This window comes from Elephantulus edwardii, unplaced genomic scaffold, assembly GCF_000299155.1.
Source record: "Elephantulus edwardii isolate Elephantulus edwardi_28Jun2011 unplaced genomic scaffold, EleEdw1.0 scaffold00171, whole genome shotgun sequence".
NCBI classification, from domain to species: domain Eukaryota; kingdom Metazoa; phylum Chordata; class Mammalia; order Macroscelidea; family Macroscelididae; genus Elephantulus; species Elephantulus edwardii.
The window spans coordinates 1605534-1619697 of record NW_006399921.1 but is presented as its reverse complement, the minus strand read 5'-3'; the positions used below and the strand labels follow the sequence as shown (position 1 = coordinate 1619697).

At 40.1% G+C, this 14164-nt stretch overlaps 2 protein-coding genes across 2 annotated transcripts in view; both read left to right on the top strand.

Moving 5' to 3' along the window:
* Positions 1-4675, top strand: part of CRTAM (cytotoxic and regulatory T cell molecule) — a 28574-nt gene extending 23899 nt beyond the window's left edge. Inside the window, exons 10-11 of the mRNA XM_006895632.1 lie at positions 919-1005; positions 4548-4675. Coding sequence (XP_006895694.1) covers positions 919-1005; positions 4548-4675 — 215 coding nt within the window. The remainder of the gene's footprint in view (positions 1-918; positions 1006-4547) is intronic.
* Positions 4676-4784: 109 nt separating this feature from the next.
* LOC102871676 (phospholipase DDHD2-like) overlaps positions 4785-14164 on the top strand; it is a 14293-nt gene continuing 4913 nt past the window's right edge. Inside the window, exon 1 of the mRNA XM_006895631.1 lies at positions 4785-4794. Within this exon, the coding sequence (XP_006895693.1) occupies positions 4785-4794 (10 nt within the window). The remainder of the gene's footprint in view (positions 4795-14164) is intronic.

The window sequence follows — 14164 nt, the reverse complement described above, 5'->3', positions numbered from 1 at the left end:
AAAGGGCACAATGACAAAGGAGATTAATCAGAACTGGCTTTGACAAGCACTGTGGCAATTGGACAATTAAAACAGACATTCGGATGGCGGGGAAGAAGAACAAACTGGGGAGGAGGGTAAAGAGAATGGTGCAGCAATGAAGGAATGAAAACCCAAAAAAATTTAAAAAAAAAATACACATGAAGTTCACACTGGAGCACTCTTGGACAGTGCTGATTCTTCCCTATGGGGCTTAAACACATTTGGTGAAGAATAGATTGTGCCTCATGGCAAAACATCACATCTTTTATTAGCTCTGACCCTCACAAGTATACGATACAGCTTCGCTTCTCCTGGTTTATCATCAGTCTCTCTGGTTGTCCAGACAGACTGGCAGTCTTCATAAACAGACCTGACTTCTCAGCTGTACATCCATAATAAGTAAATAAACATTCTTTCAAATTTGCCCACTAATGTTCACCCCCAGGCTAATTGAGGTTTTTGAACAGTCCCTTGAATTGGTCCTTCTCAAAAAGCAGTACTTGATTCTAATATGCTATTTTTTTTACTTCCCACAACTCTTACACTAGCACATTGTGTAAAGGAAACACAAAGATTCCAAAATCCTGCTGCATTGATGAAGCCTTTGAGTATGGGAGAAGGGGTGATTAAGTCTGCTATTTGGAAGCAGAAGTGGCATCAACGTCCTAAACAACATGCCTCTCTGGAAACTCCATGAACTTTGATAAATGTCAATAGTTATAGAAAGGCTTCAGGCCTTCTATTTATAGGGTCACTATGAGTGGTACTCAACTTGAAGGCCATCAACAACAACAACACTGTGCACTAAGAAAGGAGTCATCTTATCCACACAGGCATTTCCAGGTACAGATGAAGTCTGTAGCATCAGAAATCACTAACAATTGTCTTTTCTTGCAGAAAATGACATTTCAGATCACACATTGGAAAGTTACAAATCCAGGTCAAATAATGAAGAGATATCAGCCCAAGAGAAAAACTGCCAAAGTAAGTAAACTGTATAGCTTGAGATTTGAAAAAAAAATATAAGCTTTATAAATTTGCTACCTGTAAGTGTTGTTGTTGTTGTTGTTGTTGTTGTTAGGTGCCATCGAGTGAACTACAGCTCATAGCCACAGACCTGAACCTAACCCTGTCCCCTCCTCACGATCTCTGTCAGGCTCAAGCCCATAATTACAGTCACTGTGTCAATTCATCTTATTAAGGATCTTCCTCTCATTCTTTTTCCCTTTTTGCAAGAGGAAGGGTAAAACTAAAAAATTGGTTTTTACCACTGGAAAATCTATCTGCTAAGTCATCTTGCAACACTGGGGCTTGCAAAAAGGGCATGCATCTCTATAAGCATGTGGTAGGTCAGGTCATCCAGCGTGGAGTTACAGATCACTAGGAAGGAAATGATGCTTGACCCCTGACCTCTTCACTATCACACACAGAACAACCCCAGAAATGCGGATGGTTCCCTTTCAGACCACTGTAATAAAGCCAATATCACAACAAAGCAAGTCATACGCATTATTTTGGTTTCCCAAGGCATAGAAAGTTTACACTCTGTTGTTCTTATTGTTGTGTGTCACCAAGTCAGAGCCAACTCAACTACAGTGGGTTTTCAGAATCTGTAAATCACACAGAAGGAGACTCCCCATCTTTCTCCCTCATTGTGGCTGATGAATTCAAACCGCCTGCCTTTGGCTTGGTAGCACAGCTCCTTACCACGAGGCCACCAGAGCTCTCCTTACTCTATACCATGGCTTATTCAGTATGCAACAGCATTGTGGGAGAAATTTTGAAACCTTGCATGAACTAGTAAAATGTGACATAGAGGCACAAAGTGAATACATGTTATTGGAAAAATGGTGCTGATAGAGTTGCTGTGTATAGAGTTGCCACAAAAGATCCATTTGTAAAAAACAACCCCTCAATTATCCGCAAAGCACAATAAAGTGAGGTGAATCTATATGTTTTATCAATAGTGCAGTTTCTTCACTGTGGGGTTTTGATAGCTACCACCATACGAGGAGCACTAGTTCATACAAAGATGGTGCCTCTCTGGTAGTTTGCATCCACTAGTGGCCTCTTGGGAAAAAGATGGGCAATTTCCTTGGAAATGCCTTGCAAATGCAGAGCAAAGCCAAATATGAGTCGATTCTGACTCAGCAGAAATGACGATAAGGACTGAAATGAGAACCATGATACTCTAGGTTGTATGTAATCAGATTTACTCTGTCTGAGCACAGAGCCAGGGCTCTAGTGGTGTAACATGTAGGGAGCTGGGTTGACAACCCAAATACAAGGCCATGCTGGTGTTCTGAACCAACCAGCAGCTCCGAGGGAGAAAGACGGACACTCTCCTTCCATGTGACTTCCGGCCTTCTGAAACCCACTGAAGGGTCAGCTCCCAGGTGATTCCCACTCGACAGCAATGAGGGCCTGGAGTCAACTGAATGATAAATTCATATGGAATAAAAAAAACAAACAAAGCCAGTTGTCTTCAAGTCAACTCCAACACGCAGACTCCCCATGTTGTCAGGACAGAATTGTGTTCCACAGGACAGTCAATAGCTGATCTTTTTGGGAGTGAATTACCAGCCTTTTCTTCCAAGGTATTTTGGGTATATTCAAACCTCAAGCCTTTCTTTTAGCAGCCAAACAAATTGATCATTTACATTTAGGAACTCCAAAAGAATGCAAGGTTTAAAATAAGTTAGGCAAAAAAATTTCAGGGTTTTGGATGACTGCCTTGCAATTTCTCAAGTAAAATATGTAAAGAAAATGGGAAAAGATTAAATGGGAAGAAGTTTTGAGGGGGTTATGTTTATTCTTAATAATAGTCTCTTTTTATTTTTTACCTAGTACAATGGAAACAATGAAGATTCTGTGAAATGTTGAGGGGAAAAAATAAATAAACCCAACAGACTAATAGGAGAGGAACGCAGAAGTCATTGTGTGAGAACCCAGAGATAGATACATGGACTATGTTTTTCTGATAACATGTGTTTCCATAATATCCCATGACTCTGTCATTTCAGTCACTTCATACTTTACTGGCAAATAGCAGAACAATGCCAGTATTATGTGTAAATTAGACTGTTTCTTGGAAAATTTTCCTTATAAGAGAGTAACCAGAACAGTAGAAGCAGAATCATAAGCATGAGTTAAGCTGTTTAAAATATAAAAATCACTTGCATTTCCATTTTTTAAAAAATACTCAAGTACCAGCATTCACGAAGACACACTGGGTAGTACATATGGTCGATGCGGTCAGCTGCTATCCAGTGGCATGGAAGTTCACGCCCACTTTTAGGTGCCTCAGAAGAAAGCCATAGTAAACTGTTTCAGACGGGGCAAAGTTCTATCATGACACAGATAGAGTTCATGGGTGACTGGCCAGGGCATGCCACAGCTCGGGTGAGGTTCCATTTCTACCCTCATCTGTCCAGGCTCTACACATTTGATATAGCATGTTTTGGTACATCTAATAAAATTTAAAAAAAAAAAACAACAACCTTCTGGAGCCAACTTTACTTTCAGTTACTGCTCTATTTACAAAACTCCACAGGTTTTGAGGGTTCTGTCCCATTCCCGTCTGGATAAAACACCAAAACCCAATTGCAGTAGGTCCATCCATCCCCCGTTACAGTGACCCCATTTGTGTCACAGTAGAACTAGCCTCTGTTGGATGTTCAGTGATTAATGCTTGGAAGAAGAACTCCAAGGCCTTCTTACCCAGGCACCTCAGACTGGCCTCGAACTCCCAGCCTCTCATGAACAACCAAGCACGTTAACCTCTGTAACACCTGGGGATGCCTCTTTCCCTAAATCTTTCTGTATGCAATTTTAGTGAAGGAAGTGTTGTTTCTTTCAACAATATATTTTATAGCAGAATACCTGGATATTTTCTTTATAGTTTGAATATGTAGCAAGATGTAAGGTGCCCTGGCAGCACAGTGGTTAATTGCTTGGTCAGCTTCTAATAGAAAGTCCAGCCATTTAAGCCAGCCTCTCACATACCTTAGATGTGTCATCAGGAAGGACTAGTCTTTGGAAACAGACTTTATGCTGGGAAAGGTAGAGGACTCTGAACAGGATGGATTGACAAAGTGACTGTAACAATGGACTTGAGCATATCAGAGGTTGCAAAGTTGATGCTGGATAGGGCAAGGTTCAGATCTGTTGTTCATAGGTTCACTCTTATCCATAGTCAACTCCCAGCACCTAACAACTTCTGCTGGGTAGGAGAAATGACCGACTGCTGTAAAGATCACAACATAAGAAACCTTCTTAGGAGTAGTTCTACCCTGTCCTGTAGGACCACGATGAGTTGGTATTGACTTGACAGCAAGCAAGAATCACAGTAGGGTTTTCAAAATGTTAAAATATGGCAATATGTATGCATCAGTGAATTTTAGCCTCGCTTTTGTAAGTCATTTATGTGTAGACCTGAAACTAAATTGCCTAATAAAAACGTAATGAGTAAATGAGTGCAGCTTAGTTCAAAATAAATATTTCACTCCTAAATGTTTTTCTTTCAGCTTCTGACCCTAAGAGCTGTATGAACTACATCACCCGACTGTACACAGAAGCAAAAATAAAGAAGGGCAGCATGCCATCTTCACAATCAAAAGGCGCAAGTGCTCACGTACCAGAGAGCATTGTGTAAGACTCCTGCAGCAGAAGTATTATTCCAGGCCAGCCACACTGTGCCCTAAGTGGACCAGTCCATGGGAACCAGCATAATTACTGTGACGTGAAGAACATACTTGAGTGCGATGCAAGACTGTATCCTCTGATGATTGTCTGCCCCTGTGTCAGGACAGCAGCATGAGGACCAAAGCAGGGACATACCACTTCAGAGCTTACAGAAACTTGACCTGTGCTGCCTGACACTACATCAGAGCAGGAGGATCCTACCAGGCCGAACGGAGCAGGGTCATTGTGACCGGCTAATGTCCCATTGTGAAGTGAGCAGGATTTTTCTAAATGCCAGGTTCCTGTGGAGCTACATTAAAAATACTGATAATAAATCTTTCTGATCACCCAATGAGACCATTAGGATGAAAAAGTTCTAAAGGAGATCTCTAATTCTAGGGTATTTTTGTAAAGACTGACTTTATGAAGAGTAACAAGCCCTACCCAGTCAGGGAGAAGTGATGCATAATAACAAGTGTGTCTAAGCAATTGTTTCATTTCATTAGTAAGGAATGTCTGCTCTTGAAATGACCTATCTGTATGGGATAAAATTGATAACAGCAACTTGATAGATTCATGAAAAGCTTCAAGTATTATCATTCATGTCAAAGGTAATTTGGGAAAGGATAATGCCTTGCACAACTTTAAGAAGAAACCCAATGTGGCTGAGTTGTGCTTAGAAGTGTTGCTGTGTATATTTTCACAAGATATATGGATATTCTGATGAGCATGACTGCCTCAGATTTCAAGGAGTTAATTTAAGGTAGACTCAAAGACAGTCTTTTCTTTGACTTTCTCACTAAATCACATGTGTTGACCTGATTGACGAAGTGTTTACATGGACATTCCATTACAAAAACATGTATGAAGGGGGGTGGGGGATTTGTTTCATTTACTATTTATTGACCTAATAAATGCTTAAGGAAAATAAAGAACAGCTTTATTTAACCCAAAAACCTGCCAGAGGGTCAGCTATGGGTCGGTTCCGGCTCAATGGTACACAACAACAACAGCAGGGGCTCTGGTGGCTGAATGGTATATAAACTGAACTGCAATCCAATAGGCACACAGTTCAAGTCTGCCAGCTGCTTCACGAAAAAAGGATGGGCAGTCTGCTTCTGTGCCGTTTACTACTCCTGAAAACACAATAGAAGGTCAGCTATGAATTATATTTGACTCAAAAGTGCCTAACAACAGTGGAAACCATAAGGAACTCTAGTGGTGCAGTCAATAGGAAGCTGAGCTGCTAACTCACTGGTAATTCTTCTCTGGTAGTTCAAATCCACCAGCTGCTCCTAAGGAAACCAACGAGCAATCTCCTCCAGTGCAATTTATAGCCTCTGAAAACTCACTGAAAGGTCAGTTAGGAATCAGTTCTGATTCAGCCCCAGTGAACTTTTTAATAAGTGAGTAAAAAACATGCGTTTATCCTAATTTCATTCCTTTCTATATATTTTCATGCCTTTAAAAAACTTTTATACTGGTTAGCATACAAGGTTTCTAAGGTTCATATAATTGTTTTTCAAACCAGACCTTTTCTCTTTCCTTTACCAATCCCTCCCTCCACCCATCAAATTGTACAACCCTATTTTTAAGCACCTCTCCACCTTGGATCCTCATATACTCTACAATAATGGTCTCATACAGTATTTCTTTTTATAAGACTGAGAACACTTAGCACAATGTTCTCCAGTCCCTCCTCTGTTAGGTAGTAATTTACAAAATCATTGTTTCTGTGTGCTGTATAGTATTCCATTGTGTGAATGTACCATAGTTTCTCAATCCAGTCCATTGTAGTAGCTCATTTGGGCTGTTTCCATGTTCTTGCTACGGTGAATAATGTTGCTATGAACACTGGCGTACACGTCTCTGTTTGTGCCTCAGTTCTCATTTTCTCAGGGAATATTCCAAGCAGTGGAATAGCTGGGCTTACGGAATTTCTATGTCTAGTTTTTTGAGGAAACCCAAAACTGCTTTCTGTATTTTTAATGTCTTTTCTTGAGAAACTCAATATCTTAGTTAGCCAGTGCTGCTATCACAAAATACTGCAGGTGCATAACTTTAGTAAGCACAAATGTATTTACTCATCATTTTAGAGGCTACAAGTCTAAATTCAGGAAAGTTTTTGTCGCTTAGTCAGGGGAAAGTTCTCCTTTCAGGGTCTGTGGGCTCAGTGGTCCTTAACAGACACATGTATTTTAACATCAGTCTTCCCTCAGGTCTCGGAAGTTCACAGTGCAGGGCCCCTGCATCCACAGGACATTTTCTTCCCAGCTCTTCTTTGGTGGTAGTGGGTCCCATTTTCTTTACTGGCTTCTTTCACTTTTTAGATCTTGTAAGATAGAAGATGATGTGGGCTATGCCCCAGACAATATCTCCTAGCATTGGAACAATGTCCTGATGAAGGGTGTTATATCCTAATCTCCTTACAATTGACTAGCTGATCAGAGCACATCAAGTAAAGGGAGATGATTACATATTTATACACACACACACACACACACACACACACACACACACTTTTACATCATTCTAGAACTACCACAGCCAATGAGTAAGAAAAATCAAAGAAGACTCAATCCCTTGGAATTGTGATGTTGGGGAAGAGTATTGAATAGCTCAATATCCGCCATAAGAACAAACAAATCTGTGCTGGAGGGAGTGCGTTCAGGGTGCTCCTTAGAGGCAGGGATGGTGAAACTTCATCTCACATGCTTTGGGTTATCATAAGGGACTAGACTTTGGGAAAAAGATATCATGTTTGGAAAGTCAGCAAAAGAGAGAAAGACCCTCAGCGACATGGGTGACACAGTGACTGCCACAATGAGCATGGCAGAGATTGTGAGGACCTGGCAGCAAGGGGCAGGATTTCAATCTGGTTTTCATAGGATCATCATGAGTTAACATCAAGTAGTTGACTCGATGCCACTGATAACAACAACAACAACAACAACAACACATAACTACCAAACTAGTATGAATCATGGTCAGCCAAGTTGACACATATATTTAGGGGACACCATTCCATTCATGACACTTGGCTTTCATTATCCTTAATGTAAGAATTGGATCAGTAACTCATAGATAACAAATCTCCTATTTCTGCCACCACTACATTCTCCTTGAGGATGTCCTCTTCACCCTGCTCAGACTCCATCTTCCCACCCACCCTTCTCTCCACCCTCTGGCTGCCCTCCTCACCAGCTGGGGCTCGGGCATTCACATCACATGGAGACCACCCTCACTCACTCAGCGTCGGACACCTCAGGCTGGACATCCTTTGAGAGGCACTACTTCTAGAGCAGACTTGGGTATGGACACCCCTCTCTGGACCCTTGCAGCTTCCCTAGGCCCCACTGCAGAGACCTACTGTGCTGTACCTGCCTGAGGGCCTTAAGACAAACTGTGAGGAAGAAAGAGGTGTGAAGAAACCAAAGGGAAAGGAGTCGGAAGTTCTGGTTTCTAAGAGAATGTTAAAGAGTGAAGACACCAAGATTACAACAACAAATAACAGCAACAGCCATGGGGAGTTGTGCTGCTGACCTGAAGACCACACCTCTCTGGCTGTTCTAATCCCCCAAATGCTCTGAGGGAGAAAAATGGACAATTTTCTCTCTTGTAATTTACAGCCTCAGAAACCAGCTGGAGAGTCAGCCATGAGTCTGTTCCAATTTAATGGCAATAAGCTAGAGCTTCTGAAACAGAAAACATCTACTAAGCCATTATTCTTAAAACAATCCAGAGAGAATATTTTGTCACTTCAAAGATGCTGAGTGTCATGGATGATTAAATCTTGTTACTGTGAGTCAGTTTGAAAATGAATCCTCCCAAAGCCTGTCCAGGGGGAGTGCTGGTGTTGTCCTACTTCTACGCAAGAGACCAGGCTAATGTGCCAGCATCACACCACCATGAAAAGAAGATGGAAGCAGATGTGGTCAATTATTAAAATCACCTGAAAGGGTTCATAAGGCAGGCTTGTCCTCTGAGATAGCACAAAAGATTTCTTTAACATTTGAAGACTATCTAGTATATACTATATGCTAGGTATTTTTCAGGTGTGCTATAATTGATCATCACAATCTTGCAAGGTGCACATTTGACACTATATATATATATATATATAATGAACATTATCAATGTAAACAAGCTTGGAAGCAGGAAGTGGCATCCACTTCTGAAATAGCTTGCCTCTGGAAGCTCTATGAACTTGGAGAAATGATGAAAGTTATATAAGCGTTCAGGTCTTCCGTTCATAAGGTCACTATGAGTCATCTATGACTCAATAGCACCTAACAATAACACCTATTATATATTATATATATATATATATATATATATATATGTGTGTGTGTGTGTGTGTGTGTGTGTGTATATGGAGGGGTGTGTGTATATAATGAGAGAGAGAGGAGGTGTCAGTTCTACAAAATGCTACAGAGACTATCAAAGCCGCAAACCCAGTAAAGCAGAGCCTACACTGGGGTCAGGTCAGTCTAGCTTTAGCACTGTGCTTCTCCTGCTCTGCTAAAATGTCCTTAGAAACATCTGGGATGAATTAAGGTATTGCATGGATTTGCTGGCTGCCTTTCATTTGCCCCTCAAACTCTCCACCCTTTTTCACCTCCTAGGCATCCTGGCATTCTTTTGGCTTTGTTAATGGGCCCTCTTGCCCTTTGGCTTGAGTTGAGGAATGCTGGGTACCAACAGATAAACCAAGAACCTGTGTGCAAAGTGACTAGATCGGGTGCCTTGATTGTGGGTGTCTAATCCCTTACTGTGTGAGAGAGTAAGTCCGTTTGTGAAAGCCAATTCCTTGTGATATTTCTGTTACAGCAACACTGCATGATCATGGCTGACCTATACCGAGTCCTGCCTAAAATGAATCGTCTTAATCTCTGTGCCTGTGCTTTGTTTGAAAATAGGATTCATGGTTACTGTTGTTATTGTTATTCATTCAATGAAATCAAATAATAATGAAGCAAGATGGATCTTAATTGTAATCCCTTCCAAACAGTGTTTTGTAAAATGAGAGAATAGACCAACTTTGTTCTTTTGGAGAGACAGGTCTTATCCCCAGCCAAAAGGATCAGTCATGATTGGTGTAAAATGGTCCTGGTCTCCTGGTCTTGTTCTGCTGTCGTTGGTCATTGTAGGCAGGGACACACAAAACAATGCTGGCCACTGAGAGATACATAGTTCCTACTAGACCTATTAAGAAATACTTTTTTTGACAATTAAAAGAGGTCAGAGTGATCTCTTCACATGTTATATCTGTAAGTGATACCTGGAATGACCACAGCCCTGTGAGGGCATCTGGCGAGGATGACAGAGAAGACACAGACCAACGTTGATGTCTTCATGATTTCAGTAAACTGCTGAGTATTTCAGAACTTATTTAAGGTAATACAACTCCTCTTATTACTTAGACAGGTTAACTCAGATTTCTCAGTTACTTTAAGCCTCTAAATGGGGCATAGTTTAAAATGTGTGACAATTTTCTTATACAAGATCACACAACAAAACCCACCACCCTTAAGCTGATTCCAACTGCTGGTGACTTTCCACCAGCTGTAATTCTGATTGACTGTTTCATCTTTCCCTCCTGGATCAGCTGTTAGATTTGAACCACCCAACATGTAAGATACATAACATTTGTGTCCTACAAAAGCAATCTGGAAAACACTGATATGCAGCAACTCTTTTGTTTTACTAAAAAAGGGATTGACACCCAGAGAGGTTTGATCAGCCATCAAAGACTACTTAGTGAGACAGTCTGGATTAGAACTTTGGTCTCCTGACTTTAAAGAGACCAAACTGAAGCCCTCCTACCCCTCCCCTTACATCTGACATAAATTACTGAGATGGCATTTAATGCTCTGCTCTGCTCATTACAAAATGGAGGCAAAGAATAACTGATAAATCTCTTTAATGACCCTTCTTATTTTTTTTATTATTATTTTTGTGTGAGTGTACTGTCAAATCAGATCTGACAGGTACAGAAGGAGATTGTCCCTCCTTCCCCCGCAGAGCATCTGGTGGATTTGAACCATGCGCCTCTGGGATTGTAGTTGCAGCTCCTTGCCACTAGGCCACCAGAGCTCCCCAATGACCCTTCTTAATCTAGCCTTTGCAGGAATGAAGCCAATAGACACTTCTATGTCTTTCTCCCTAATAACTAAAAAAAACCCAAACCAAAATTTTCTCTCTCCAATTATTGACTTTACCATGAAGAAAATGGTTGAATTGCGGGCTATAAAATAAATCCATTAATATAACTAAGCAATAGAATCTCCTATTGTTGGAGTTGTGGAAATTTCCTACATTTTATAATGGGATTCTGTTCCAGATAAAATGTGGGTTTATTTTAGTTTTAATTTTTGTTGGTTTCTCAGTCATTCATGCATAAACATTTTGTTTTATAACATTAATTGCAATTTATTAGCGTAATTAGCTAATTACAATGTCTGATAAATTTTCATTGTATATTGTCTTTCCCTTCATCCAACTTATCTGTTAGTTACTTTTTAATTCCCTCTTCCTCCCTTCTCATGCCTGGTAACATCTAAGAATAATTCTTTTGTTGTTGTGTATGGTCGAGTCAGAACCAACCCATAGCTGACCCTCCTGTAGGTTTCCAAAGGCAGTTAATAGCACAGGAGGAGATTGTCCAGCCTCCTGAAGAGCAGCTGGTTGATTTGAAGCACGTTCCTTTAGGACTATGTAAATATTTCTTCAACTTTTTATAATAATGGTCTTCAATAGTTGTCCTTTTATGACTGACTTATGTCACTCAGCATAATTTTCTCTAGACTTATCCATGTTGTGCAATATTTCATGTTCTTTATCATCCTTTAGTGTTGCATAGTATTCCATTGCATGAACAAACCATAGTTTCTATAGCAATTACTTTGCTGATGGACACTTGTTTTCCAGCTTTTTGTATTGTAAATAATGCTATATTGAGTATGGGTATACGTGCATCTATTTGTTGCAGCACTGATTTCTTTGAAATATATACGTAGTAGAGATATTATTGGATCAAATAGTATTTCTCTTCCCAGCTTTCTAAAGTACTTTCCATAGTGCACCATTTTACATTCCCACTGTTCCAATCGTCCACACCTTTGTCAGCATTTGTTGTTTACTGTCTTGTTGAAAGTTTCCATTGTTGCTGGGGTGAGATAATGTCTCATCATTGTTTTTATGTCAGAGATGATGAGGATGGCACAGAACAGCACAGGGTTCTGATCTGTTGTTCATAGTGTCACTGTGAGTTGTATTCGAACTGCAGGCACCTAACAAAAACAATAGCTAATAGATCAAGGTTCTAATTGGTTGTTCAGAGTTACTATGAATCTTAGACAGCCACTAACAACTATAGCTAATGAGGGAGCTCTGATGATGTCTGGCTGCTTACTCAAAGGTACCAACAGGAGAAAAATGGACCGCCTCCTTCCATATGATTTACAGCTTCAGAAAACCACTGGAGGGCTATCTATCTATCTATAAGTTCCAACTCCACAACATTGACTTTGACTAATTAATGGCCTTCAGCATTTCTTCATGTGTTTGTTGACCATCTGAATATCTTCTTTGGCAAAATGTTTTTCATGTCTTTTGCCCATTCTGTAATTTAGCTATCTTTTTTTATTGAGCTGTTAGAGTTTCCTGTGGATTATAGAGAGTAATTTCTTGTCAGATAGATAGGACAGAATAGAGCTGTCCTGTAAAATTTCCAAGGGAGCTCTTATAGCGTAGTGGCAAGGAGGTTGCACTTTCAACCCAAAGGCACATGGTTTGAATCCACAAGCTGCTTTACTCAGGAGAAAGATGGAAAATCTCCTTGTGTGTAGTTTACTGTCTCTAAAAATCTACTGGAGGTCAGCTATCAGTCTGTCCTGACTCCATGGTACACAACAGCAATGGCATAGGGTTTCCAGGGATACGAGAACTTTTTTCAGTAGAAGTCTTTTTGATATACATAAGGATCTAACTCTTGAAAGGATTCCTTAACCTGGCTTATCCTCTGCTGATGGTGCCTTTGTATTTACATTTCTAATTTAATTTATGTCATAGATCAAAGAGTCTAAGTTGCCTAATTTTTTTTTATGATTATTGTTTTAGGGTTTATGCCTCAGTCCATAATCTCCCTTGAGTTAGTTTCTTTACATAGTTTGGCGTATGAACTTGTTTCAATTTCTTGAAGATAACTGTCCAGTTTTGCCAGCACTGTTTGTTAAAGAAGCTATCTTTTCACTATTTAATAGATTAAAGGTTTGTTTGAGACACAAACAGGACAAAGATAGGCAGAAAAAATCATTTTAGAACGGGGAAACCATCAGCAGGTGTCAAAAGTCATCCTGCTGAATCATGACCATGGCTTTCAAGTGTAAAAGGCAAAGAAAATCATCACCACGTCATAATTGGTGGCAGTTACAATCTGCCCATGTTGCAGGCAGGACTAGGTCACAGAAGTAGACAAACGACCATGAACAGAATACCAATTAATAACAATTTCAAATTAAAAAGCTTATAGAATTGGTTCTGGGGTTACTACCAACTGGCTCATAGTGTTTGGAATTCATTGGAAATTACAGAAGACATGTCCAGGCAAGTTCACAGGTTCTCAATGGAAAATGCAAGGGCCAACTGATCCAAGTTAGACTGTCTTCTTCAAGGGCAAAGCCATAGGCTAGTTTACTGGTCAGAAATGTCATTTAAACCCATATGACGAATTGAAATGGAGTCTGAGCTCTGCTACATTCCTCAGCCATATGAAAATATGCCAAGTGCTTCAGATTTTAAACTCTAATACATTAACATTTAAAGAGATGTGGTGACATTGAGGTCAAGGTTAATTCTAACTAAAAAGATTGAGAGAGCCCCATTAGCTGCTCCAGAGGAGAAAGATGAAATGTAAATCTTTCTGCCTCCATAAAGATGAAAAACTTAGGTGATTTCCAAGGTTTCTGTCCTGCAGAGTTGCTGTGAGTCAGAATTGACTCCATTGTGGAGGGTTTAGTTTTGATTAGTGGTTATAAAATTGATCTCTATGCTGATGACTTGGCTTTGAAAATGTACTCTCTCTGTTGCCTGTAATACAATGAATGACTCTCAAGGGGTATGAAAGCATAAGGTTAGTAGTGCTCAACACCAAATGACTGCAGGTTGTTTGAGGTGGGGTTTTTTGTTTGTTGCTAGTTTGGTTTTATTGTTGTTGTTTATATCCTGTTCTCTTTTGAAATTTCTGTCCCTTTTAATTGATGGTACTGTCCCTTTTCCCTGTCCTCAGAATGCCTTGCTTCTGACTTCATGCATGTGTGAAAGAATGAAACAACTAAACTTGTTAGAGTTGTATTTAGGGTGTCCATACCTTGTTATTGGAGGCTCAATGTCAAGAAGACAAAGATTCTGGACCAATTGACAGCATCAGGATGGATGGTGAAGAGATTGAGATTGTACA